Source organism: Medicago truncatula, chromosome 3 (assembly GCF_003473485.1).
Source record: "Medicago truncatula cultivar Jemalong A17 chromosome 3, MtrunA17r5.0-ANR, whole genome shotgun sequence".
Lineage (NCBI taxonomy): Eukaryota > Viridiplantae > Streptophyta > Magnoliopsida > Fabales > Fabaceae > Medicago > Medicago truncatula.
In genome coordinates this window covers 35,756,567-35,783,913 of record NC_053044.1, presented here as the reverse complement: position 1 = coordinate 35,783,913, position 27,347 = coordinate 35,756,567, and the positions used below count along the sequence as shown (strand labels likewise).

The 27,347-nt window shown below is 31.2% G+C and overlaps 2 protein-coding genes across 2 annotated transcripts; one reads left to right on the top strand and one right to left on the bottom strand.

The window, feature by feature from the left end:
- Window positions 1-14,746: 14,746 nt before the first annotated feature.
- LOC11411380 (laccase-12) lies at window positions 14,747-19,244 on the top strand. Its single transcript, XM_003600946.4, has 6 exons — window positions 14,747-14,964; window positions 15,248-15,399; window positions 16,210-16,454; window positions 17,029-17,157; window positions 17,750-18,691; window positions 18,825-19,244. Exons 1-6 carry the CDS (start codon window positions 14,851-14,853, stop codon window positions 18,953-18,955), a joined length of 1,713 nt encoding a protein of 570 aa, XP_003600994.3. The 5' UTR covers window positions 14,747-14,850; the 3' UTR covers window positions 18,956-19,244.
- Window positions 19,245-21,646: 2,402 nt separating this feature from the next.
- On the bottom strand, window positions 21,647-27,268 carry LOC11406159 (cation/H(+) antiporter 15). The gene is made up of 3 exons (XM_039832069.1): window positions 27,224-27,268; window positions 23,467-24,336; window positions 21,647-22,909 (listed from the first exon to the last, which is right to left on the bottom strand). Exons 1-3 carry the CDS (start codon window positions 27,266-27,268, stop codon window positions 21,647-21,649), a joined length of 2,178 nt encoding a protein of 725 aa, XP_039688003.1.
- Between the last annotated feature and the right edge of the window lie 79 nt (window positions 27,269-27,347).

Genomic DNA, 27,347 nt, shown 5'->3' with positions numbered 1-27,347 from the left:
TTTCATGCCATATTTTCTAGAATAAACTTGGCATTTTATATCTTCCAAAATATGCATATATTGTTCATAAAATCAAGAACTTATGAACCAAATCAAAACAGCAAATCAACATGAAATTATAGGCACAAATCTCTCATATTAACACATCAAGTAGCTTTTATCACATATTCTCACATCAAGGACAAATGTGTGAAGAAGAATCCATAACAAATAATTCAAAGAGAATTAAAATGCTATGAATTAATTATACCAAAATTTCATAGATCCTTAATGTGCAAAAATGTCATAAAAACACTAAGAAAATATCAAGAAACATGTATGAATTTTTCTAGGAATTTTACCACAATTTTAATCAAGACATAGGTGCAGGTAGCAAAAAATAGGGGTGTGAACAGCAAGGAAAAAGCAAGAAATGTGCAGAACATTAAGCCCAAACCCAAAGCCCAACACCAAAACTCAGATTGCACAGGAACCACACGATTGATCCAGGGTCCTGAAACCCTAGATCAAACGGCCAGGAACCAAGGGGGGTTGGACCGGTCCTGAACCGGTCCGGTTCACTGGCTTTATAAGGGGGGGAAACCGGTTTTTTTTTATAATTCTTCTTCTCCTTCTCTCTCTTCTCTCATTCTAGTGAGAGAAGCTCTCACTTCTCTCTTCCTCACCGCGCCGGATTCTGGAAAAACAGGAGATGATCTTCATCTTCTCCGGCGGAGTTTGTTCCTCCGGCGTGGTGGCCGGCCACCCAAGGGTGGCGGCGCCGCCGCCGGAGTTGAGCAAACTCCTCCGATTTTGAAAATTTTTACATTTTTAGATATCCTTTTTCGTGCTATTCATGAATCCAAACTTAGTTTTTTGAGAAAAAGTCCCAATCGGAGTAGATCTAACTTCAAAGATTCGGAAATTTGAATTTTAAAGAGGAAGAAAGAGGAAGAGGAATTGTTACCTATTTGTGGTGTGTTGTAGAGCAAGGGAGAGAGCTTTGCTTTCTTCCGAATCCGGAATATTCCTTCCTTCCTTCTCTTCTCTTTCACGTGGCTCTTTGACCGAATTTGTGCTTGTTGTTTGGTGATGTTCTTGGCGCGGATTTGTGGATTTTTGTGATTCTTGGTACGGATTTGTTGCTTTGTTGATTTTTCTTCTTCCCCTCTCTCTGTGATCGTGCTTGAATTCGCCGCTTCCGGTGGCGGATTCGCACTTGAATTGTGGAGCAGAGGCGATTCGATGATGAAGATTCGCAAAGAATCTCTGAGAATCACCAAAAAAAAGGGATGAATTTGATGAATCTGTGATGATTTTCGGTTAGGGTTTATGTGTGTGTTCTTGATGATTTTCTGTTTTGATTTGTAACTGAATAGAGAGAGAAGAAAAAATCTGTTTGTGATGTGTCACCCCCCTGGATCTGTGCAGAATAAAGCTATTTATAGACTGCCATGTGTAGTTTTGGACCAATGAGGAGCTGCCATGTGGCATTGGACTTTTCTGCAAAAACAAAAACTCAAGGACTAAACTGCAAATGACCAAAAGGACTGAAATGCGAAATAAAAAAAGTTCTGGATTAAAAAGCAAATTTGGACTTCTTTGGGGACCAAAATGCAAAAAATAAAATAATAATAAAAAAAATAAAATTGGGATAAAATTGGTAATCTGACCAAACGTAAAGCGAAACAAAAATAAAATTGACAAAACGGACTAAAACGAACCAATGGCTTAAATGAGGTACTTCAAAGTAACCTCTCTATGCCAAATTTTTGTGTGAAATGACCAAAATGCCCCTAGGGCTAAAAATGACCTAAACTGACTCAAACAGACTTGACACTGACTCGGACGCAAGTTTGAAATGAATTTAAACAGGGTTTACTGATGAAATGTTAAAAATGAATTTGAAAAGACTCAGAGACAGTCACAAGGATGAAAATGGGTCCCACTGCAGGAAATGACCAAAATACCCTTCTGCATGACTTTTTGCAAATTTTGAAATAAACTGTAGAAAAAGCAATGTAATGATTCAGAGACACTTTTGAATGACTTACAAGACAAGTAAAGACATTTTGAAAGGTTTTATGCAAGAAAAACATAGGTAAAATTGTGATTGAAAATACTGCGAGGCAGAGACAATTTGAACTGTGCAGTTGAAATTTGATAATTGACAAAGTTCGAAATGAAATTGGGCCCAGTATTTTTAGGTCCAAAAACAGGGTATAACACAGAATATATGTAGTTGTTTTCTAGAGTAAGCCAAAAAATAATATAGGTAGGGGATGACATCTTGTCATTAGGTAATTTTTTGTATTTTCATCATAATTTGGAGTTCACAAGGCAACTTATGCACCAAAAAGAGCAAAAAACTGAAGAAAGTACAAAGAAAGAAAACGTGTCACGATTTGGTAAAAACGTGTCACGATTTGGTAAAAACGTGACACGATTTTGGAAGACCAAAACATGCTTCGACATTGAGAAAAACGTGACACGATTTGAGGAAACCTTAATTCAGTTGTTTGCGATTCAAAGGAAAAAGTGTCACGATTTAATTAAAATGTGACACGATTTTAGGCGAATTTATGTGCCTATTTAAGCTGAAAACTATTCTGAAAACAAGGGTTATGAATTGGAGAGAGCAAAGTGCGATTTTGAGACCTAAAGACGGCTAGAAGGGCAAATTCTTCAACCTTCTATCAGTTCATGTATGTTTTAATTCCATTATTGATTATGCTATTTGTAAACTCAATTATGAGTAGCTAAATCTCTTAGAGATTAGGTATGAGATGATTCTTTGTAACCCTAATTGAACCATGTTGATGTGAAACTCTATTTATTGTGAATGACAATCTAGTTTTTATTCAATTCAATTGTTCTTAATGTTTTTTATATATTGACACCATATAAACATGATTTCGTGAGAATGAATGACTACTAACCATAGCTTTTGACTTAGACCTAATTGAATTGTTCTAATAAACATGGTTAGTCTAGGAATGGATAATCGTTTATTAGTGATATTAGGTTAACATACTTAAAACCTTCAAAGATTATTAGACCACCTAAGGAATTAGGGATTATAGTTTGAGAAGAGGGCCCTAACTCAAGGGATTGATTATGACTATTTTGTTAACTATCGTGGAACTAGAGAATCATTCATAAGAATAGGTGCAGTATACCAATTAGGGGAACATAGATGATTCGAAAGACCTGATCTCATCTCTCTCTCTCTCCTAATCTTTTCCAAAACTATCTTTATTTTCTGTTTATTTAATTTTATGCAATCAAAACTATTGCCTCGGGCACTAAAATAATTTACACATCCTAGATATTAACCTTATTGCTAAATTGAGATTAACACAGTTCCTATGGATACAAACTTATAAATTTTATTACTTCGATAGTTTTAGTACACTTGTTAAAAGTCTATCATAGGGGTCAAAATTTGAAGTCAGACACGATATAACGTGAACTTCTAGCAATTAGATTACTTGATAAAAAAAGGTTTGTTAACCTATATCATAATCAATAGACTTTACTTGTATTTAAATAAGTGAAACAACTATTTCAAATGAAAGTTTTTTTTGAGGTATATTTTAAATGAAAGTTGAAAGCCTAATTTATGGAAATATATAAAAATATTTTTTTTAATTAATAATAATAATAATAATAAAACATGTTAAAAAAATATAAAAATCAAAACAAAAGAGATAAAAAGAAATACCGAAAAGGAGTTGCTTTTTTTTAATTTTTTCTGCGAGAAAAGGATTTGTTAATTTTCTTCTTCCTTCTCATTTTGTTGCATCACTTTTTAAATAATTTTCTGATTATATCTAACAACATATACTTGTGAGTTATGTGATGTAGATCCTATTTCAGCCCTTCTTAAGAACGTGAGAAAGTCTGCAATGTAACAAACTCTACCAACATTATCCAATGAGTGTATTGGTTTCTTGCTCACCTATCAAATCTTAATTTGGTTTCATTATTAATTGTATGGTCACACTCATCCTAATTTGTTTGAGATGCTTTCATTTTCACAGTCCTAACGGTTTTCTGAAAAACAAAAAATATATATAAAATCTAGTGGCTTTGGATAGTTGTCGTCATTGACTAAGATGCTTGCTGGCATGTAGCAACCAATTAATTCTTTATACTACACTTTATAGGTGCAAATCAAGGCCTGAGATAACTAACAGTTAGAGGAACCATTCACATCATCCCGTGCTAAATAGAGAGATTGAAAATGATAGACTACCATATCTGACTCACTCAATGGGAGATTTTATTTGACTTTAGATCATTTTCCCTATTCAACAAGTTAACACCGGGGTGGTTCTAAGGGTGGACGAAAAGGGCGGCATACCATGACACCATTTTTTAAGCACATTAAAATTATAACTTTTACTTAATAGTATTATTATGTAGATATATTTTTTTTAACTCGCTTTAATTAATTTTATTAAAACTATATTTTTAGAAAACTTTTATATGAAATAATTTAGGTCACTCATATCTTTCATCATGATTCGTGGAATATCTTGTTGGATTAATTATTTAATTAATCAATTATGGATTGACAATAATCAATTATTATAAGTTAATGTCATAATATAAATTATGGTTTATTCTGTTAAACACTAATTAGTTGATGAATATGTGTGATTGAATTATTTTTCTTAAATGGACCGTGATGGGTTGGACCATTTAGCTAAGCCTAATGAGAGGTCTCTGCCCTCAGCCGTTTAACAATTTAAACGTCATCCCATCAGACGGTTAAACTATTCTGAACATTCCGGTGTGCTAAACGGAATGAGGGTAGTCATCTCTCTCATCCTTCTGACAGCTATCATTCATCAAACCTAATTCTAAAGATACACAATCTCTTGTTCCTTCTTTGTTGTCATGATATGCTATAATTTGTATCTAGATCCATGATTAAATTCTAAAACTTTTATCAATTGGTATCAGAGCCAATTAGGTACAACTTATGGCTATCTATGAATCATATATTCTTGAATTGAATCCGAGGATGATTAATTCTAATTGTTGTTGATCGTAGATTATTGTACTCCCTCAATAGACGACCTAGTTGACTCTGACACACGTACCAATACATATGTTTTATCTTTGATATCTTCAATTCTCTACTAAAAAAACTTATAAAGATTTAATATTTTAAAAATATTCATCGAGACAAATCCAACAACATCTTACATGATATTATTTATCTTTGTGAATTAGTAGAAAAGTATGATCAAAGTATGTCAAGTCAATAATGTATATTGTCAACTAGGCCATCTATTAAGGAACGGATGGAGTATATTGATATTATTATCACTTAATCCTAATATATGAATTAACATACAAGTTTACTTATACGATTCTTACTCTTATACCTGTACATCGTGAAATTAAAATTCATGAATAAGCAATTGATTCACAAAGATGGTTTACGGCTTTGCTTTGTCTGTGAATGAATTACATTAAAAACGCATATTCAAATCATATATTCTCATTATTTGAGCCTAAACTATTTTAAAAATTCTCTCTTATATTAGTGACACTAATCATATAATAAATTAAAATATTACTATTGTGAAAGGCTCAAATTTATTAATTCCAATGCCAAATATATTTAATTTAATATATTCTTTCTTTCATATTGTCTTAGCATAAAGATCCAAAATTTACAAATTGATCATTCTTTTTGCGACATATTTAAATTTAGACACTTGTCTCTGATTTTTTGTCACAAATTGATTTAAATGGTCCTAATAATATTTTGTTTTCAATATGAGTATAGTAAGTTGTATATTATATATGTCATTTATATCAATTGAATCTAAAATTGACATATTTCTCTTTAATATACATTATGCTTTCTGCTATACTCTCTAATCTAGACCCGTAATTTATTACTCTAAATTTTGTGACAAACATTATTAACTATCTAATAATGTGTTTTGTCGCAATTAAATATTTGGATCACAATTATGTTAAACTATGTATATTGTACATAGTGAATAATGCATTTTTATGCTAAAATTTGCACACCTCTTTGTTGTTATCCGTTAAATATTATCAAAATAACATATTAATAATTCAGGCAATGTTAAATCATCCTTACAACTGAACACTTATATGAATCATAATGATTTATAATTAGAGTCTCATATATGTTTAGTTATAATGACTTATTCTCTATTCATGATTATTTTGAGATGATTATATTATAAGATATTCTCGTTAAGTCATCAAAAGACATTGTCTCTAAGTATAAGAATGAATGTCACACACTGCGAGGTAAGTCGTCATTTAATTATGTTTATCCTCTTGTGACTTATTGTATATTATTGCACATATGAAAACATTTATTCATTCTTCTCTTTTGTTGTGCAATTATAATATCCTATATAGAAGTGAAATCCTTTTTCAAGAATATTCTAAATAGAACTTTATAATTATTATATATTAATACAATAATACTTCATGTTGTATTTATATTCTAATTCTAATTTATAGTGGGAGTATTGAAAAATTTATTCTAAGAGTTCTACTCTGGATAAAATGGAAAACTAATTGACACACTTGTATACTAAATAATAACTCTTGTTATTATACTATTTCATATAAATAAATTCTAAAGTCATATTTATGATATGCTAATTTAAAATATTGTTAAGCATGTCATTCTATTATTTGAATATGACCGAAGTTGAGTAAATTAAGTACAATTGTTTATGCATAATATTATTGTATCATATTCTCTTAAGCATAAACATTATTGATTTGTATAATTGTAATCACACCTATCGTGGGTACAGTTATGCGAATTTTGTTAAATAGATTAACATTATATTGGTAATAGTCATACCCTATCGGTGTGTTGTTATTATTCAATGCACCTAAAATGTTTATACTTGTGTCAATAATAATTAGAATATCCAATCAATATTTAAATTTTTGAGACACAAGAATTGTACATTGTGATGATACAGTTTTCACTTATTATCCTTAAGGTTCTCGAATGAGATTACAATAAGTAAGTTACTCTATTAAAAGACAAGTAGTAAGCTGTATAAATTTTGCATTCCAATAATATTATTATTTTTGAATGAAATTTTTACTTAAATGTTATTTTTTGTATGTAAATATTTTGGATTGCTACTATCCCTTTGTTATGTGAGTGACGGACATACCTATCGGTGTGACGTTACTTAAAATATCATTATGTAATAGAGAAATAGTTGAATATTTATTTAAAATATCTTTCAAACTTTTAATTCAACTATAATTATCTATTCTCTATCAAGTGGGAGAATCCTTGCTATGTATTGTGTAACGTGATGGACATACCCTATTGGTATGACATTACATAACATAATCATCCTTTTATGGGTAAGAAAAATACCTTATTAGTATCATTCTCTACCAAGTGGAGAAAATACAATTCTTCAACAAGCGAGGAAAATTCTAGATGTCAATTAATTATATCTTATAAACAAATATATATATATATATATATATATATATATATATTTGTTTTATAACTCTAGATATAAAATAATTGTAGAGACTTATATTGAGGATATTAATTATATTATTTTCTCATAAATTATTATACACTTCCATATCCGTTTATATTATTGTAAACTTATTTTGTAATAGCAATATATCGAAGTCTCAAAGTTCTTAACAACTTTACTGAGAAAAATTTATTTATAACATTATTCTGAATAATTATAAATGGTATATTTGAGATATTTGATTTTACCATTTTAACCATATTTAGACATATTTCATATTATTGCTATTCTTTAATACTTATGGAAGTTTCCGCTGCGTGTATTTCCGCTATAAGTCTCGTGTATTTCCGCTGCGTAAACCTGATATTTTTTTTTTCAAATGTGTGGAAGTATAATTGTAGCATTGAAGTTTTGAGTGAGTTACTAAAATTGTGAATAGAGTCTTATATCCTATTTTATAAAAATAAGAGACTTATCTCACTCATATGACGATAATCCTTTTATATAATCATCATACTTTGTCATATAAAGGTTACTATATTTATAAAATTCTTTTGAATTTTAATTGTGAAAAAGGAGATCTTGTGTTATAAAATTCTTAAATGAAAGTTTATATTCTCCTTAATTCTAAATGCAGAATATGTGGTTAACTACGAAACCCAATTCTTGATAATATCTGCCATCGATAAAATATGTATTTATGAGGGTTTCATATTATCCTTGAGTTACCACTTGTGTTAATAATTCTGCTATGCTTATGTGCAAAATATGTGGTTGAATTCATGAAACTCTGTTAGTTAAAATTATATAACCACTTATGTTAATAATTTTGCACTAGCAATTAAGTATCCCACTGTTAAATATTACATTATTATAATATTTTATATCAATGATCACTAATGAGAATCTCACTTACTCTTGTTTATATATATATATGGGATCAGTGGGAGTGTGTACACAACACTATATACTATGAGCTCAAACGAGAAATCTCACTCTTGTTTATATATATGTGAGGTCAAGATAAATGTGTACACAGTACTATATATATACAAAATTTAAAATTCTCGTCATTGCCGTGTACTCTTGTGCACACTATAAAATATGACATAGTTTAAGAGACTTTAAACTTTATTCTCATTCTATTATATTGAAATATATATTAAAATTCTTTTAATCTCAATAAGCATCATATTGGATGCTTAAGTCAATTTTGTTGGAATATGTACAATAACCTCTTAGCATGCAAATATATATCGTGCTTCTCTTTTACCAACATTCCACATTTTATGAGGTAATAAATAATAAGTACAATGTATAATATCAATACTCCTATCGAGTATGATATTGTGTTCTTGAAGTACTTATAAACTAATCATAAATGTTTGTTCATTATAGACATTCTAGTGGCCACATTAATCCATATTTTATTTTCTTTAAACTAAGTATCTATGTTGATCCATTTCGGAGATTCTTGAATTTCTTATTTTCTTATGGATTTTCATAGTCACATGTTTTGCTAAAACTTGGATTAATTGAATGTCAAAGAACATTTATTGATTTTGACTAAATGTAATTACTCTCTCTTTATAGGCTCTCCCTATAAGTAATTACTATTCTTATACCTATGTGGATATATGACTTTTATGGAATTGAAAACTCATTGGCAAAACCACTAATCACAAATTTATATAAATCGGTATTGTAACTTATAATGATTTGATTAAGTCTATGATATTTTGGGTTAGTGGTACTTTGTTATAGTATTTTTTAAAATGTTTGGGTCATTCTTTAATGACACATTCTTTTTAAATTCAATCGTGTCACTATAAATTCATCATTTGTTAGAAATTTAAATGATTAGTGCTTTGACCAAACATATAATTTTAAAATTTAAATTCTCTATGACAAGTGAAATTTTTTAGTAATTGAGTATTGTCATCCAAGTGGGAGATTGTTGGATTAATTATTTAAGTAATCAATTATGGATTGACAATAATCAATTATTATAAGTTAATGTCATAATATAAATTATGGTCTATTCTATTAAGCACTAATTAGTTGATGAACATGTGTGATTTGACTATTCTTTCTAAATGGACCGTGATGGGTTGGACCATTTAGCTAAGCCCAATGAGAGGTCCCTACCCTCAGCCGTTTAGCTATTTAAACGTCATCCCATCATACGGTTAAACTATTCTGAACATTCTGGTGTGCTAAACAGAACGAGGGTAGTCATCCCTCTCATCCTTCTGACAACTATCCTTCATCAAACCTAATTCTAAAGGTACACAATCTCTTGTTCCTTCTTTGTTGTCATGATATCTTGTTCCTTCTTTGTTGTCATGATATGCTATAATTTGTATCTAGATCCATGATTAAATTCTAAAACTTTTATCATATCTATTATCCGACTTTATATTCGTCTTATTACAGACAACATTTGAACGATGTTGAAATACTCGACTCCTACATCTAGGGTACATATATAGTGGTTTCAAGTGAAAAGGTAAAATAAATCATTATCACTATGAGAATATCTTATGACACTTTACATGACTCACTATGTATTATTCTCATTGTGGGTCAACCGAGTGTAAATATTATTCGTAATGATTATACCTATGTGAAGATTAAATAACTCTTTATCCATGACCATGAGATGAATGAGGTCATCAGTCTACCCACATATTAGTCTATACGCTTTACTTTTATCCTAATTCATAGTAAAGTTCTTGACTACTACTAGCTCTAAAGACACTTTGTATTTTCAGGAGTTTTACCAGTGCAAGTATACACTGTCTCAAGTAATAATATATGAAGATCAAACTCGCAGGGTTTGGGGCGCTATAACTTTCTGTATCTCTTCAATGGTAAACTTGTTTGCTTAAAATTAAAATAAATCATGTCACAACAATAAAAATAAAGTCGTTGTATTTTTTTAAGAAGACAACTATGTAGGTAGTCAGTGTCTTTTTGGTGTTAACCTTTAGGGTGATCCGATCAGATGATGCTTTGTGGATGTTACAGAGGTATGGAGATTAGTCACAATGAAGAAACTAAGTCCATACAACTTAATGAAATTAGCCCTAAGTCCAGATACTAAGTCAAAAGGTTGTTTCTTCATGAGAGTTTAGAAATGAAGCCTAAAGTCAATTTCACTACTTGACCATGTGTGTGACATAACGTGTGACACACATATATTGTAATGAAGAAAGAGATTTTGACAGGTAGTTGCGCGATGAGTGTTACATCCTGCGCGACACGCGTACAAACCAATCAGAAGATGTCAAAACATATTAATGAGTACAATGTGCGGCACAAAGGGAGGCATGCGCGAGTTGGAAATTTTTCTACTTATTCAAAATTTTTGCCAGAAGTGTTTTGAAATTTAGAAGAGCAAAGGAGCACCGAGCGATTCAAGCGACCAAAGGTGACGATTTTCAACAATTGACAACATGAATGAAGACTGTTGTCATCTGTATTGAATGTATTGCTTTTTAACCCTTTGACTATCAGTGGTGGCTAACAAGTTAGATTAAATTTTAATGATGAACCATTATGGTACTATTTGAACTATGTAATCTACGAAACCTATCTAATGCAATTAGAGACTTTTTTCAGTATAATTTGCGTTTAATGATTTTTATTGCCTGATCAACTATGAACTACTTTTAAGTGTGTTGATTCGAAAAATTTCGATTTTCTAAACCTTAAGGCTCTGTTTGGATAACATGAAACTAACGGAGCGGAACGGAATGGAGCGGAGTGGAACGGAATGGAATGGAATGGAACGGAGCGGAACAAAGGTTCCATCCTATTGTTTGGATATTTTACTACGGAATTGAACTAATTTTCCACTCCATTGTTTGGAAAGTGAATGGAACGGAATGATTTATAACTTTTTCATTCCATTTTTACCCTTTACTTAAAAACATCACTATGTTGAATTCTCAACTCAATTCAATCAATAAGTAGTTATTTTGACATTATTCATAAATAGCACAAAATAAACAAGTAAAGGAATAAACACAAGTAGAACCACAAATTAAGATAAGAACAAAACATTTTTAAATTTCGGTTCTGGCATAATTTGCAACTACAATATTTCCATTTGTCAGGTTAAATAAAACAATAATAATATAGGTTACACGTTAAAATTCATCTATTTTCTAGCCTATGTAGGTTACATTAGTTGCAAATTACTATTCATCGTATTTTTATATATAATTCAATATCAATAGTTTTTAGATATAATTCAAAATCGATCTCAAAGAGATTTATAAATAAGAAACCTATGTGTTTTTCCATTTGTAACTACTATAGTCAATTTTCGTGACACTTTAATAGGAATGAAGAAGAAAGAGATTTATAAACAAGAAACAATCAATGGAAAAAAGAAACAGGGAATGAGGAGTGACTAATGAAATAGAAATAATAGGGATAAAAATGTAATTGAGTTATTAATGTGTTCAATTCCATTGGATACACCCCAATTTGGGAGGAATGGAAAATTGGATGAATGAGTGGTATTGGATGGAATGAGTTCCATCACATTCCATTACAATTTTGCAAAACCAAACAATGGAATCTAACTCTATTCCATCCCATTCCATTCCATTCCACCACTCTCCATCAATCCAAACATAGCCTAAAACATCACACTCTAGACCAATCACCAACTTGATCATCAAAATGTTTGCGGATACACCACATTCTTTAGGGAGTTGTCAACATCCTCAACCTTACCTTCATCTCTCATATCATCAATCTAAGTCCACATTCTTAAGTACCTAGTTTTGTTTGATATTGATACCACATAAATAAAATTTGTTTAATATTTGAATTTATTTTAAAATAAATCAATATAAAAATATAACATGAATTGAAAAGTTAGATCAAAGATACATACATACCCAACAAAAACTTTATGGAGACCATTTGTTCAACAAAAATAAAACACAAAAATGCATACGAGTGTATTTGGTATGATGATATTTATTAAATTGCTTTGGATTCCGAAAAGAAACAATTTAGGGAAATCAAATATTTAAAACAATCATTAGGAAACCACCACATCCTCATAATTCAACCAGTTTTTAGATTCAAAATCCTATTGTGTTTCAACCATTTGAAAAACGAAACTCAAAATCCTTATATCACCTAATTAAAGTTGTTCACCAAAAAGAAAAATCATCTAAAGATATTCGTCAAAATTATTAAATGATACGTGGCGTGTACATCCAATCCAATTCCAGGTACATATCTATATGAACTCAAAAAAACATATTCCAAGTACGTATCTTTGAAACATGAAATGCAATGCTTGTGCGTATAATTCTCATCTATGCATAAAATTAAATTATATTGGACAGGCCACCTAATTTTATACGTAAGCTATATTTTTCATAAGTATCTCTAACTAAATTCTTGTTAGATGCAATCAAACCATACTAAGAAATTTCGTAATATAATACTTTGTTACACCTTTTTAAAGTCAACTTTTCACATTCAATTGTTTTATACTTTTCACTTTCACCAAACTTAATCGATCAAACTTACTAGCTAGCCCAACAGCATCCAATCAAAATATTTGAAATTATGTACATATAAACTAAAAACCTCATTGTTGTGCAGTACTTTTTTTTTTTCTTTTAATTATTTTATCCGTTATTCACATATCTTTATTTGTACTTTTCTCACTCTACCCAATCAAACAATTGAATTTTCTTTACATATGTGGAGATATACCAATTTTTGGTAAAAGTTTTTTTCTTTATATTCTTTTCAATTTTATCATTCATTTATAATTATTTTATTTAATGTTTTGTCATTCTTTATCTAATCAAGAGAGAATAATAGGAAAAGAAAAATGATATGTGGAGAAAAGTGTTTCCTCATTCATGTTGATGTTAAATCGGAAGGTTGTGTTACAAGATAGACTACCAACTAAATAGAATTGCGGAGTAAATGTGTAATAAAGGGTGTACATCAAGAATGTTGTGTGTAGTGTCTTAGGGACATAGAATCCGCTAGTCATTTGTTTGCGTCGTGTCCTAAGACCTCGGAGGTGTAAAACATGATTTTCAAACGTATGTATGTTGACAACGACTTTGTGTATTAGGGTTAGAGCGGAACAATGTTTTTTTTTAACGGCTAAATTGACTATTCTTTGATGTTAATTGGTCGGATAAGCATATTTCTCGATCTTGTTTTATATGTAGCGTAGTAATAAAAAAATTTCAGATTGATGTTCTCTCTCTCTCTCTCTCTCTCTCTCTCTCTCTCTCACAATATTCGAATTGATGGTTAAACCCACTTGTTTGTCTTCAAAGTATTTAATACTAAACACAACGGATAAAGTGTTTCAAATATCCTTTATACCCACATTAATAAAATATTTGCTTATAAGAAAAATGAGAAGGTTGTGTGTATATATACACGTCAAACAAAAGAAGATGTGTTTTAGACCTTCATCTATCAAACTTTTCTAAATTCTAAAGTCGATTACCTTTTCATCAAACGACTAGACTACTTAATGAGATTAATTTAATTCACTTTCCTACAATTACATAAACAAGGAAAACGTACTCAAGTTGGACTAATGCAAAAGTGGCACTAGATCTTGTGTCACATAAACAAGGAAACCGTTATAAACCCTCTTATCCAAATGTCACAATAGAATTAAATAAAAAGAAAGTCGTCTATTTGTTTAACGGTTTGCACTAAATTAATTATATGTTGTTTTCTGCAGGTGATGGATAATAGTTAATCAAGCTAACCTCACCATATTATATTCTCTTAGAGAAGTTCCATATAACTTGCACAATTTGCAAAGAATATAAATTAAATATACAAGATAACCTTTGACCTTTGTACTTTGCTCTTTTGGTTCGGTCTTTTTGGAATGTTAAACTTTTGCAATTAAAAATGGAAGAAATAAAATATGGGAATTTACTAAGTAATATGTCACGTGACCAATAATTCTGAGTTAAAAAGAATTTGACCTAAATATTAAAAAAACCATCTTGATTGGTAAACAAAGTCTGAAAATATATAGTTATGCTTTTCAAAATTCAACCTCTAAATGAAGACTTATGAAGCAAGCATTTATGAACTTGATTAACTAGTGGGTGCAACAAACTATCATATGGGGTAGAACTAAGTTACTTAATTTGTTTATGACTTTGAACTCAACCAAATATAATTTGTGCCAACCTTAAACAACATAATCTCTCTCCTCTAATCTCTCCTATAAAAAGCACTCTCTCCCACTCTTATTTGCATTGCAACCTTAACTTCACATTCACACTATAAGGTAGTATTCATTGCTTGCTAAGAGATGGAGAGTGTTAAAACCAATTCCAAATACTCATCCATCTTAATAGCTATTTTTGTTCTCTCATCTTTTGCATTGGCTTTAGCAAATCCCAAAACTCACGAGCATGAGTTTGTTGTAAGTTATCTCATAATTTTATTTCTTTATTTCATTGGACCTATTATATATCTCGAGTATAAAATTGTTTTACACTATCGATCATAATTGTATGATAATAAAGATTGTTTGCTTTCATCTTAAGTTCGTCTATGATCACACATATAAATGATTGTAATTTATTGACAGTGCAAAACTTTTTACACTGACTTATCAATCTTTTTACACTGACGGTATATAAAAATTAAACTCTTGTGATATATTCATGCACTTATTATTCTATTTTGGAATTGAATATATATAGGTTGAAGCAACTCCAGTGAAGAGGCTGTGCAAAACACACAACACCATAACTGTGAATGGGCAATACCCTGGTCCAACCCTAGAAATCAACAATGGAGACACTTTGGTTGTAAAAGTCACTAACAAAGCTCGTTACAATGTCACCATTCATTGGTACTAATACAATCATTTAATTTCTTAGGCTAGCATTTTAACTTCATTTCCTTACAACAATGTCATCATATATATTGGCCTATACACACAAACAAAACAGCATCGTACATGCATGAAATGAAAGTTTTAAACCTAAGAAATTAGTTATGTGGCTTTATTTTTCCTTTATCACGGTGAAAATAAATATGTAATTGAGAGTGGACTTTCAATTTACTAGAAAAATGAAACTTTCTTAGGTTCGGGATATAATTAAAGATCAAATTTAAAGTTGTTTGGTTCGGGATATAATTTTATATAATTTTAAATCTACGAACCTGGTCTCTTAAAAAATATTATATATTCGTTAATGTAGTTTTAAATTTTTATGAATTTTTCTAAAAGTATTTTAATTTAATTCAAGCATTAAAATTTTAATTAAATTATAATAAAATTAAATCTTGGTATTGTAATTTTTATAAAATAGAATGACATTATTTATATAATTTTTTTAAAAAATAAATCTTTAGATATGATGGTCGAACCCAAACAAACTCGTTCATCATCGAGTTGCTTTGGAATGGGTTTGACAAAAAAATTGCATCTACTTCTTTTTTTACCTAACTCGAATCAATAAAATTTCATTGTGACGTGTAATAAGTTTGACCATAACAGACACAATCCAACCATTAAATGCCCTTCTTGTTGATTGTGTATTTGAAAAATGGTAACTAATGCCTCTAATTTCACTTGGAAAATCAACATTTTGAAGAGGAAATTGTTTGATCAATCAATGATTAATGTTGATTGTGTATGTATTTGTGTGTGTTTTAGGCATGGTGTTCGACAAATGAGGACAGGATGGGCAGATGGTCCTGAATTTGTGACTCAATGTCCCATTCGTCCTGGAGGGAGTTACACCTACCGTTTCACTGTTAATGGACAAGAAGGGACACTTTGGTGGCATGCTCATAGCTCATGGTTAAGGGCCACTGTTTATGGTGCTTTAATCATTCGTCCTAGGGAAGGAGAGCCCTACCCTTTTCCTAAGCCTAACCACGAGACATCCATTCTTTTAGGTAATTAATTACACTAATTAGTAGTACTAATTGCCCTTTTGTTACAATCATAACATTTCATGAAAACATGGAGACAAGAAAATCAAGTTAGTTGTAATTTCTATAGCACCAACATATGATGTATGACCGATATTACATGACTGCATTCAGTTATTATCATTAGGAAAGTGTTATCTTGTGCTCTTAGGCGCAAGTTAAAAAACCAAATATAATTTTTTTTTTTTTGAAAATTAGTTAAAAAATATGATCAAAGTAAACTATGTGAATAATGCACATTGTGAAATTACGACATGTATTTTGAAACGGGAGGAAATACCATAAAAGTTTAAAAAGTTATCCTTTCAATATTAAGTTTGTCTTTTAATTACATTTTTAACTTGCACCCTTATTAGAATACAAGTTAGCATGACCCTTATTACTGATGTTGTTGACACGATGATGGTGTCAACATGTCAGCGCAGCGTTCAGTGTCTATATCTAAGTCATTATCATTGTTTTTTTTTTTAACTTTTTAGACAAAGATTATGTTTATGATGACGACAAATTAATTAGCGGTGAAAATAATGATGATTAGGGGAATGGTGGGATGGAAATCCCATAGATGTTGTGAGGCAGGCTCAAAGAACTGGAGCAGCACCAAATATATCTGATGCATACACTATCAATGGTCAACCTGGTGACCTTTACAAGTGCTCTACCAAAGGTAATTCATAACTTTCTTAATTTTTATAATTACAATTTTTTTGTTAAGAAATTTGATGATTACATTAAACATGCATCGCATGTTTTGTTTCATAAATAAATTTTTGACTTTACATAAGATTTGACATAATAAAACAGGAGATAATCATAAAAGTGAAATGCTTTAGAGAAGAAAACAAAGACCCTAGAGCTCATAATTATATGAGATTATTAAAAGATACTATTTCAATGATTTTATCAAACAAATGGTCAATGGAGTTCCTTTTTTTGGTACAGGGTCTATTATGACGGGACCATTTGTTTATTCTTTTATTTTTAAATTAAAATATTTAATTTTGATTGCCTAACAATTTCTTTAACCAAAAATTTGAATCATAGAAAAAGCTATCATTTTTCTAAATAGATATTAAAAAAAAAAAAGAATAAAATAGTTACACAAATCAAATGATTTCAATCTTTAATTTGAGATCGATTGATTTACCAATCTTCACGGTTGATTTTCAATCGGACAACTAAGATCAATAACTATGTCACACATTCTCAACAATACATGACTAATTTTCTTATTTTGACATGAATGATTGAAACTGCAGGCACAACAATTATTCCAATACATTCCGGAGAAACAAACCTCGTCAGAGTGATCAATGCGGCACTCAACCAACCACTTTTCTTCACAATTGCCAACCACAAACTAACCGTGGTTGGCGCAGATGCCTCTTACGTTAAACCCTTCACCACCAACATCCTCATGTTAGGACCCGGCCAAACCACCGATGTCTTAATACACGCAAACCAACCACCTTCCAAATACTACATAGCTGCACGCGCCTATCAATCCGCCCAAAATGCACCGTTCGATAACACCACAACCACAGCCATTCTCCAATACCACAATTCAATCAAAACAAAACCAATCATGCCACCACTCCCTTCTTACAATAACACCAACATAGTTACTAAATTTAGTAGAAGCTTTTTTAGTCTGAGAAAAGCTGAAGTCCCGACGGAAATTGATGAAAATCTCTTCTTCACAATTGGTCTAGGACTCAACAATTGCCCGAAAAATTTCAGAAAAAGAAGGTGTCAAGGTCCTATTAACGGAACACGCTTCACTGCGAGCATGAACAATGTCTCTTTTACTCTTCCAAACAATATTTCCATTTTGCAGGCTCATTACCATGGAATCCCTGGAGTTTTTACCACTGATTTTCCAGCAAAACCACCCGTTAAATTCGATTACACCGGCAACGTGAGCCGTTCCCTCTGGCAACCTGTTCCCGGGACTAAAGCTTACAAGTTGAAGTTTGGATCAAGGGTGCAAATTGTGTTGCAAGATACCAGTATTGTTACTCCTGAGAATCACCCAATTCACCTTCATGGGTATGATTTTTACATTGTTGCTGAAGGGTTTGGTAATTTTGATGCTAAGAAAGATACTTCAAAATTCAACCTTGTTGATCCACCTATGAGAAATACAGTTGCTGTACCTGTCAACGGTTGGGCAGTTATCCGGTTTGTTGCGGATAACCCAGGTGATTTTTTTTCTTCCAAATTTACAGTACTACTTCGGTCACTAAATATAAGATTAATATAAATCACGAGAATTAAAAAAGTCAGTTGTGACATTAAATTTGTTGATAATTAATAATGTTGTGTGTATTATAGGTGCTTGGATTCTGCATTGTCACTTGGATGTTCATATTGGTTGGGGTTTGGCTACTATACTATTGGTAGAGGATGGAGTTGGGAAATTGCAATCAATACAATCACCTCCACAGGACCTGCCTATCTGTTAGGATAATTAAAAATTTCATGAATTTATCAAGCATAGTAATAAGGGTCTTAATTTTTATTTAGTTGGAAGTTGATTTTTGCCTTCCTGAATTTGGGAAGCTTTTATGTTTGATGAATTTTTCTTGTTTTTATTTCCTTTCTATTTAGAGATTAATCGGGTTTAGAAATAAGGATGTTTCTGTTACAAGCTAAGATACCATCTTAATAGTCACAAGCCCGAGTAGATCAATTGATGTTATATAAATTTTTCCTATAGTTTATGTTACAAATATATTGGAAGTTTTTAATACATATGGTGTTTCTGTTGTTATTTATACCTAGTATAATAATGATTTAAGTTGTAAGTTCGGAAACATATGCCACTATAATTTGGCTGGTAAGTGTTTGGGAATCGAAGATGGAAATGAAAAAGTAAAACTCCTCTCTACCCCGCTCCATTGTCATGTCCATGGCGGAGCCTTTCATGGGCTGGGGTGGGCCACAGCCCACCCGGAAAAATTAAAAAATCAATGATTATGTCTATTTTGCGAGATTTTATGCAATTTTGTGTCGGTTTTATATTTTGGTTGATCCAAATTCCTGCAAAGTGGTGTAGTGGCCCACCCGAAAATTTAAATAATTCAATTATAGGTCTATTTTGCGAGATTTTATACAATTTTATGTCGGTTTTAGGTTTCGGTTGATCCAAATTCCTGCAAATTGGTGTAGTGGCCCACCCGAAAAATTTAAATAATTCAATTATAGGTCTAATTTGCGAGACTTTAAACAATTTTTCAATAGTTAATTTTAGTGGCCCACCCTAACATTTTTTTTAGGCTCCGTCACTGGTCATGTCTGATTCTCCCCCTTACATGTTACATTACTCGTTCATTTTCTATTTGTCATGTTTGTTCCCTTTATTTTCTAAAAAATAAAATAAAATGTGTGTTCCCTTTATGAAATCTTAGGGCTTATTTTACATAGCTTTATTGATTATCCCTTCGCATTAAATCCAACTCTTTCCTTGCTATCCCTTCTCGCATTAAATCACAAACATAAATACGAGACACTTAGATACAAGTAATAATTTCAATAAAAGTAGTTAAGTGTAATCACATGTGTCAATGTTGGATATCGATATGTATTGAAAACTAGATACACGTTCGTTTTGACGTGTATGTGATACATAGTTTGCTAGTAATATCTCACCAAAGTAAGCAGTATTGTTTTAATTGTACTTTTAATATTTTTTTTTCTTCAAGTAATCTAGATGTTAAAAATTCACCTCTTAAAGGTTGAATTAGTGGGGCGTTCGATTTTAAACTATGACCCCTACATGTCCTTACGAATTGAGTTAAACTGACAGAGTTAAAATATACTGGCTTGTTAGAAAAAAGGTTATATAATATTTACCCCATACTATTTTGTTTTACCCTTTGTAAAGTATATATATTTTAATTTCCCCTTACCATTCGAATATTCTTTAGATTTCACCCTTGCGATTTGAATATATTTTGGTGGAATCTAAAAAAAATATATTTTACAAAATAGATCAAAACCCGTCTAAATAGCAGGGAAAACATTATTTAACCCTAAAAAAAGGAATATGATATATTGGTTTGTATAAATTTTTAGAAAGAAGATTTATGGTACTGTGGTTGAATTTCATATTCTTCTAACATGCTCGAATAATTTGTGATACGGAATTTGTATTAACTGTTTAGTCTTTTTTTGGTAACTATTAATTAAGTCTCATAAATTGAAAATTAAAATAACTTAATATTCTTGTGATTTTAAATTTCTTGTAAGCTCAACTTCTTTCTTCAAGTTCTGAAGTCCCTTCGGTATCTCTTGTTGATTTTCGGCTGAATGAGTTGGACTCTCCTGAGATAAAGGCTATTGCATATTTAAACTTTGATAATGTGTAGGTTGCCAATTGATAAAACTAATATTCACCCCTCTCATTGTCAATTGATAAAAATAATTCAAGACGATGTCTTGCTTAGGTGTAGGTTGCCAAATGTCACATTGATGGATTTCTATAGCTCTTTCAAATGTCATTATAGAGGGACTTGAGAGGGGTGAATATGAGTCTATCAACATCGAACTTTTTTCTATCTTAACAAAGTAATGAATAGAAAAAAAAAAATTTAAAAACTAAAGTCAATCAAATCATAAACTAACAAAAATACTAAAAAAAAACTAAAATAATAATAATTTTTTAAATTGATAAACCACAATCGCATCAACAATACGAAAGGATACATCAAACAAAATACAAGAGGCACCATAAATATGCGGCCACCCCCCAAAAGGCTAAACCACCTAAGATAAACTCCAAAGGAATAAAATAGCACGAGGAAAAAACTTAAAAACACCCATAACCAAGAAACTGTCTCAATAAGCACTTTGAGTTCCAACACCATTCATAGAATAAACAAGATGATATCTTAATTTATTCAAACTTCAATCCCAAAACACCACCATAATTTCCTCTACAATTTCATCAATCTCCTTAATACAAATATTGAAAATTATGTCATTTCTACATTTTTTAAATCATCCAAAGAGTAGCATGCCAAATTATCAACCATCCCTTTTAGAGCTTCTTATCCCTCACCTCCCTCCTCAAAAATTCAAAATGGACAAACAAATTTTGCCGAGTTATGATATTGATTTCAAGCCAACACAACACCTTTTAATTTGGACCACAACTAAAATAATGCATTAAGTGAGAGTTTTTTTCTATGTGACCCATCATTAACGAGAGAGGATAACTTCCCAAAATGGTTTACCTTTTTCTCACCACATTGTAACACCAATATAGGAACTTTCCCATTACAAAATTCAGTAGATGACAACATTTCTCCAAAAACACCCAACAAATTTGCATTTTCCATAAAATTTGTCATTTCTTCATCAGTCAAATCTCCAATATTATGCCTCTTACCCACCATCACAAGATCATAGTTTTCATTACCTAAACCTCGAAGTGCTTCTAACAACTGTGTATAGCCCTCCACCACAATTTCATGACAAACAACATTATCAATATTTAATTTCTTACCCTTAAACTCATCTATCAAACTCTCATCCAACATATTCTCTAATGTTTCATCTTCTTCTTCACCATCATCAATTTTAAATTTAACATCACCTGAATTATTAATATTGTTTTCATTGTTATGAACGATGAAACAAAATAATGTGACACTCGTATTTGGACGGTCCAACATTCTAATACCCAATGCCAATGCTTCTCTATCGTCTTGTCCACCAATGAAGAAAATCGCAACATTAAACGACAATTTAGTTGTACTCATACTTATTCGCGAATTTCTATCCACTAATATTCCCACTGTACATTGAGCACGAGCTTGAAAATTAATGCTGAGGTCACGAATTGAAGTTATAACAATGTCACTACTCGTACTTTTATCATTTTCATGAAATGGAATGATGAGCAAAGGAACTAATTTATCTTCGGCGAGGTTACAAATGGCTTCATGCATGCTATTGTAAGGGGAAACATTAATATATGAATGAATTGTGACGGGACCTTCGGAATTTTTGGAGTAATTCTCAAAAGCACGTAAAATGTGACTGCTGGTAGGGTAATGGATGGACAAGGCTTTTTGGTTTTTCATCTTTATAGGAAGAAGAATTGGTGTGCTTTTTCCTAATAACTCTGTGAGATGAATGACATGGACGCATAAAGGGCTTTTTTGTGTTGGGTTACAAACCTCTAACAAACCGATCATGCTATGCACGTTGTTATCATTGTGCATGCAACAAATAATGTTGAACTCTGAATTTTCAGGAGTGTTTTGGATCGTCCTCACTCCCCCGTCATGTATACTTCTTACCATTGTCACGCGAGAGCCATGCTTATACATGTTTTTTATCAAAGGTATGCATATCCCGGTCATCACCACCACATATAGAACCATCTGGCTGTATACTTCATTATTAATAACCTGCAAAAATAGTTGATGAAAAAACGTTGTAAATTTAATTGATTGTCATGGTCACATTATTTAAGATTGTAGTCAAATGCAGTTGATTCAACCTATATTGCAATTGCAATTGTTGCGGTTATCTTGCAAACCTTGATATTGCAAGAAAATACTATCAAACAGGGTCGATACGATTGCAATTGTAATTATGATACCACTGCAATTGTAATTATGAAACCCTAAATTCTAAACCCTAAAAAATAAATAAACATCAAAGATGCAAATATTTTGAAACTTTAATTAACTAACTATGTGGGAGAAAACAAAGTTAGATGACCTATCTATTGCAATTGCGGACGTAAACCTTTTCTAAAACCTTGTGTGTATATGATGAAATCAAATACAAAGAAAGAATATATTTTAAGTAAACAAGAAAGAATAATAGGTACCAGGGTATTTCTTTGTCTAGCAAAAAATATTAGTTCCATGATGCCCTTGATGTTTAATATAAGGCCAAGCACGAAGCCATGTTTGCGCCTCATATTATACGTTGGTGCAACAAAGACGCATGCAAGAACCTTTGCCAAGAACCCAACAAATAAGATACTCTGAAATACAAATACCACCTTCCAATTTTTGGCAATTCCTTTTAAATTTGTTGTTATGCCAATGTATGAGAAGAAAAATGGCATAAGCAATTCTTGGACGATTAGTTCACTTTTCTCTACTATTGTTGTTGCCAAGGGAGGTCCATTAGGCATTGCCAAACCAAAAAGAATAGGTCCTATAACAAAATGTAAACCAAGCGCGTCGCTAATAGCTACCATAATTAGAACACCCAAAAGAACAAAGACAACATAGATTTCTTTCAAAGGTTTTCCAATTGGTGTTCTTTGAATGATAAACCTTGCCATTGGTCTTACAATGAAAAAGAAGGATAAAATATATAAGACACATAAACCCAAGGCAATGAACGCAAAAAAGATATTTTTAAACTTCATAGTTTTGACTTGTATTTGTAGTGTTATCGTAACCCATTGCATCATTTCAGTGATCATTGCTGAAGATAAAGCAATTTGCCCTAGCTCCGTACTCATAAGGTTGAGTTCTGTCAAAGCTTGAGAAACAACGGCAAAACTAGTAACTGTGAAGACGTTTGGAATGGAATATGCTGAGCCTGTTTTACTAGAACCATTTGGTGTATACATTTTCAAGAGAATTGATGTAGAAATAAAAGATGCCAAAAAGGGAATCACACCAAACCTCCAACAACGTTTGGCTGCTTTTAAGGTCATTGTTACATCCAATTTCAATGCATAGATGAACACAAAATATGAAGCTCCTATTTTCGCCAATGATGTTAAGAACGTAGATTGTTTCAAGGGATATAAAGTTTTGAACAATGTTTCATTGCGCCCTAAAAATGTTGGCCCTAGCAAAACACCTCCCTGTGAAAAATTACAAGTTAAATATCGTTAAGTTTCTTAAGATACGTACTAATAAAAATAAAAATGATATACATTTATCTTCAAGACAATTTACATAAGAAGTTAATTAATAAATTTTTCTTGTTAAAAAAAAAAAGTGTCTATAAGAAAATATTGTAAATTTACATAAGTTATTTTTCCTTGTTTTTATTTTTATTGTTGAAGAAGACAACTAAATTAAATAGAGGAGAAGAAACTAACTAGAAGGTTTAAATTAAAGGGTAATAAAAACTTACAAGGACTGAACATATAAATCTGGGTGTTTGTAGAGGCCTTAGGAGACAATAAAGCACTCGAGAAAACATGAAATATAAGATAATTTGGCACAATGTGACAGGGAGCACAAAGTCTAATGGATTATCACCAATCCACACTCCTAAAGAACCAACCGTTCTATTATTCTTGAAACAAACTTCAAAGGGTTTATTATCATGAGACATTATGTGTGTGTGTGTACTATGTATTTTATTCAACAAATTGATGGACACGAAAAAAATGTTTCTTTCTTGGGTTTGTGCATTCAACAAATGCAAACACAAACACTTGAGAAGAAAAAATGGTGGAAGAAGACAAATAATATCTTCATATATGTAAAACATTTATGACATTTTTTATTGCCTGTAAATTGATAAGACAACTTAATTATATTCTGGATTGAAATTTTTAAACACGTATGAGTTGGATTATGTGGTGTTTTTTACTTATGTTAGCTAATGTAATTGGAATGATGTCAAAATTTAAATATAGCATATATTTTTTTTGTGAAATAACCGTGAGTTGGAGTTTCAGTTAAATTTGGAAAGAAAAGACATAGAAGACACCGTAGTTGATGCTATTACTGAACTAAGGCCAGTGTATATTTTTCTATTCAAAATATTTTAATGTTGAATGGTATTTTAGTGAACGATAAAAATTTCATATTACAATGTAATATACAATGAATGAATATTTCTTAAATGTATTTATGGAAATGCAAACCTCACAAGAAATGTCGGCACATGACACCTTAATTAAAATGAACCAAGCTTTCTCATGCATTTGACATTTACCATTACTCCAAATTGGATTTTGTAAACTTTTGATGTCATTCTCTTTCATGCTATTTATTATTTTTTTTCATTCAATATCTATTATTTTAAATTTCTTCACTTTTTATATTTGGTGGTGGAAGTGACAATAGAAAATTGCATATGTGTTATGGTTAGTTGACAAAATACATACTTATTAGATATTTAACATTATATGTGACGTTTTTTAATTGAATCTAATTTTTTTAGGTAAAACAATAATCCAAAAATCTCCAAGTCCTTCAACAAACTCAAATAATTACCAGCAACTCACACTATTTCATATACTCACACAGAAAAAAGACAAAATACTCGTTGTTTTCCCTTATCTCCTCTCATGTTCAAATTCCTTTTTCATATTCATTTTTCTTCTTCTAACTTCATTCTTCTCATGAAAGAAAGAAACATAAACTTCCCTCCATGAAACCACCACCAATCAACCTTTTTGAACATGTGAGAGTTAACTTAAAATCAGGTTTTGCAGAAATCGTGGCACGATGGCTGGGAACGTGGCACGATTGGAGGTTTCAGTTTTTGAGGCAAGTCACTGGATTTTTCGTGGCACGATGGGCTTGCAACGTGGCACGATGGTGCGCTGGCAGCGAATAACAGAAACATATTTTTGGGTGCAGATTTGTTTCAAATTTTAAGCGATACTTTTACTATAAATATAGACCTTGTATCAGAGTAAATTAACTTTGAGATAGAGGGGGCTCAAACAAGGGTTTAGAAAGGCAACAACAAAACTAAAGTTTGTATAGAGTTTGTCTCTTTGGAACAAACACTAGGGTTTGAGGGTTGATTCACCTTGGGAAACACTATTAGGATTGAGTCTCTTGGTTATGGGAAGAGGCTGGAACTTTGGGTAGAATTATGCGGGAGACTTATTCTTGTAACCCATTGATATCTCTTTTTGTAAAGTTACTCATCATTATAGTGGAACGGAGGGCTGCTCTCTCCCCCAGACTAGGTCTATTTGGACCAAACTGGATCAACAATTCTTTTGTGTTCTCTCTTCCTTTCTCTCTCGCTGTTTTCTACTTTTGGCTTGTGTTTATAATTGTTCCATACACTTTGTTTTGGTTGTCTGATTATCACTTGCTCCACACATCAAATTTGTTATTAGTGTGATTTTTCTTCGAATTCACAACAGAACATATTGCGTCTCCCTTTGACCTTATTTGATTATGTCACATAACTATAGACACAAAGAATCATACAAATGATTAAGAGATCTTAGGATATGTTTGGTTCTAAACAAAGAGAAAGGAAAGATAGGTGAGTGGATGGAAAAAGTATGGAATGATGCACTTTCTACAATTTGGCACACCTTTGTAAAGCAATGGAAAGAAACTTTTTTGTGGGTCCCACATAAAAAATCTTTCCATGCCAAACTGGGCAGAAAGAGGGAGGATACCACTATTTTTATTGATTGTACTAAAGTGCCCTCCAATCTTGTATATTATTACAATCAATATTTCAATTTTTTTTTTCTTTTTGTACAATAGTTTATTATTTTCGATACACATTTCTTTCAAAAAAATACTTATACACATTTCTTATGAGAAATACTCATGGAAAGTCATTTTTCGGTGATCAATTTTAATACTATGTTTATACCAAAATTATTTAAATGTATTTTCATTGATTTTTTTTAAATAACAAAATAACGTAGGGTTATTTATGTCTTTTACTAAATTCATCTCTTTCTTTCCTCTCTTACTTTCACTCTTACCAAACAACCAACAAATCATCTCACTTTCTACTCACTTTCTTCTTACTTTCTTTCCTTTAACATTCTTTCCTATAACTTTCATTCCTTCCATTATCCAAACATACCATTAATGTTTCAAGCGTGGGTTAAAGCTCTATATTGGATGGAAGAGTAGATTTCGAAGAACATAT

Coding starts and splice junctions, on each gene's coding strand:
- LOC11411380 (XM_003600946.4), top strand. CDS start 14,851: ATGGAGAGTGTTAAAACCAATTCCAAATACTCATCCATCTTAATAGCT. Junction 14,965..15,247: donor CTCACGAGCATGAGTTTGTT/GTAAGTTATCTC, acceptor GAATATATATAG/GTTGAAGCAACTCCAGTGAA. Junction 17,158..17,749: donor TTACAAGTGCTCTACCAAAG/GTAATTCATAAC, acceptor TTGAAACTGCAG/GCACAACAATTATTCCAATA.
- LOC11406159 (XM_039832069.1), bottom strand. CDS start 27,268: ATGGAAGGAATGAAAGTTATAGGAAAGAATGTTAAAGGAAAGAAA. Junction 24,337..27,223: donor AGAATGTTAAAGGAAAGAAA/GTAAGAAGAAAG, acceptor AATTTTTCACAG/GGAGGTGTTTTGCTAGGGCC. Junction 22,910..23,466: donor TTGTTGGGTTCTTGGCAAAG/GTTCTTGCATGC, acceptor CTATTTTTGCAG/GTTATTAATAATGAAGTATA.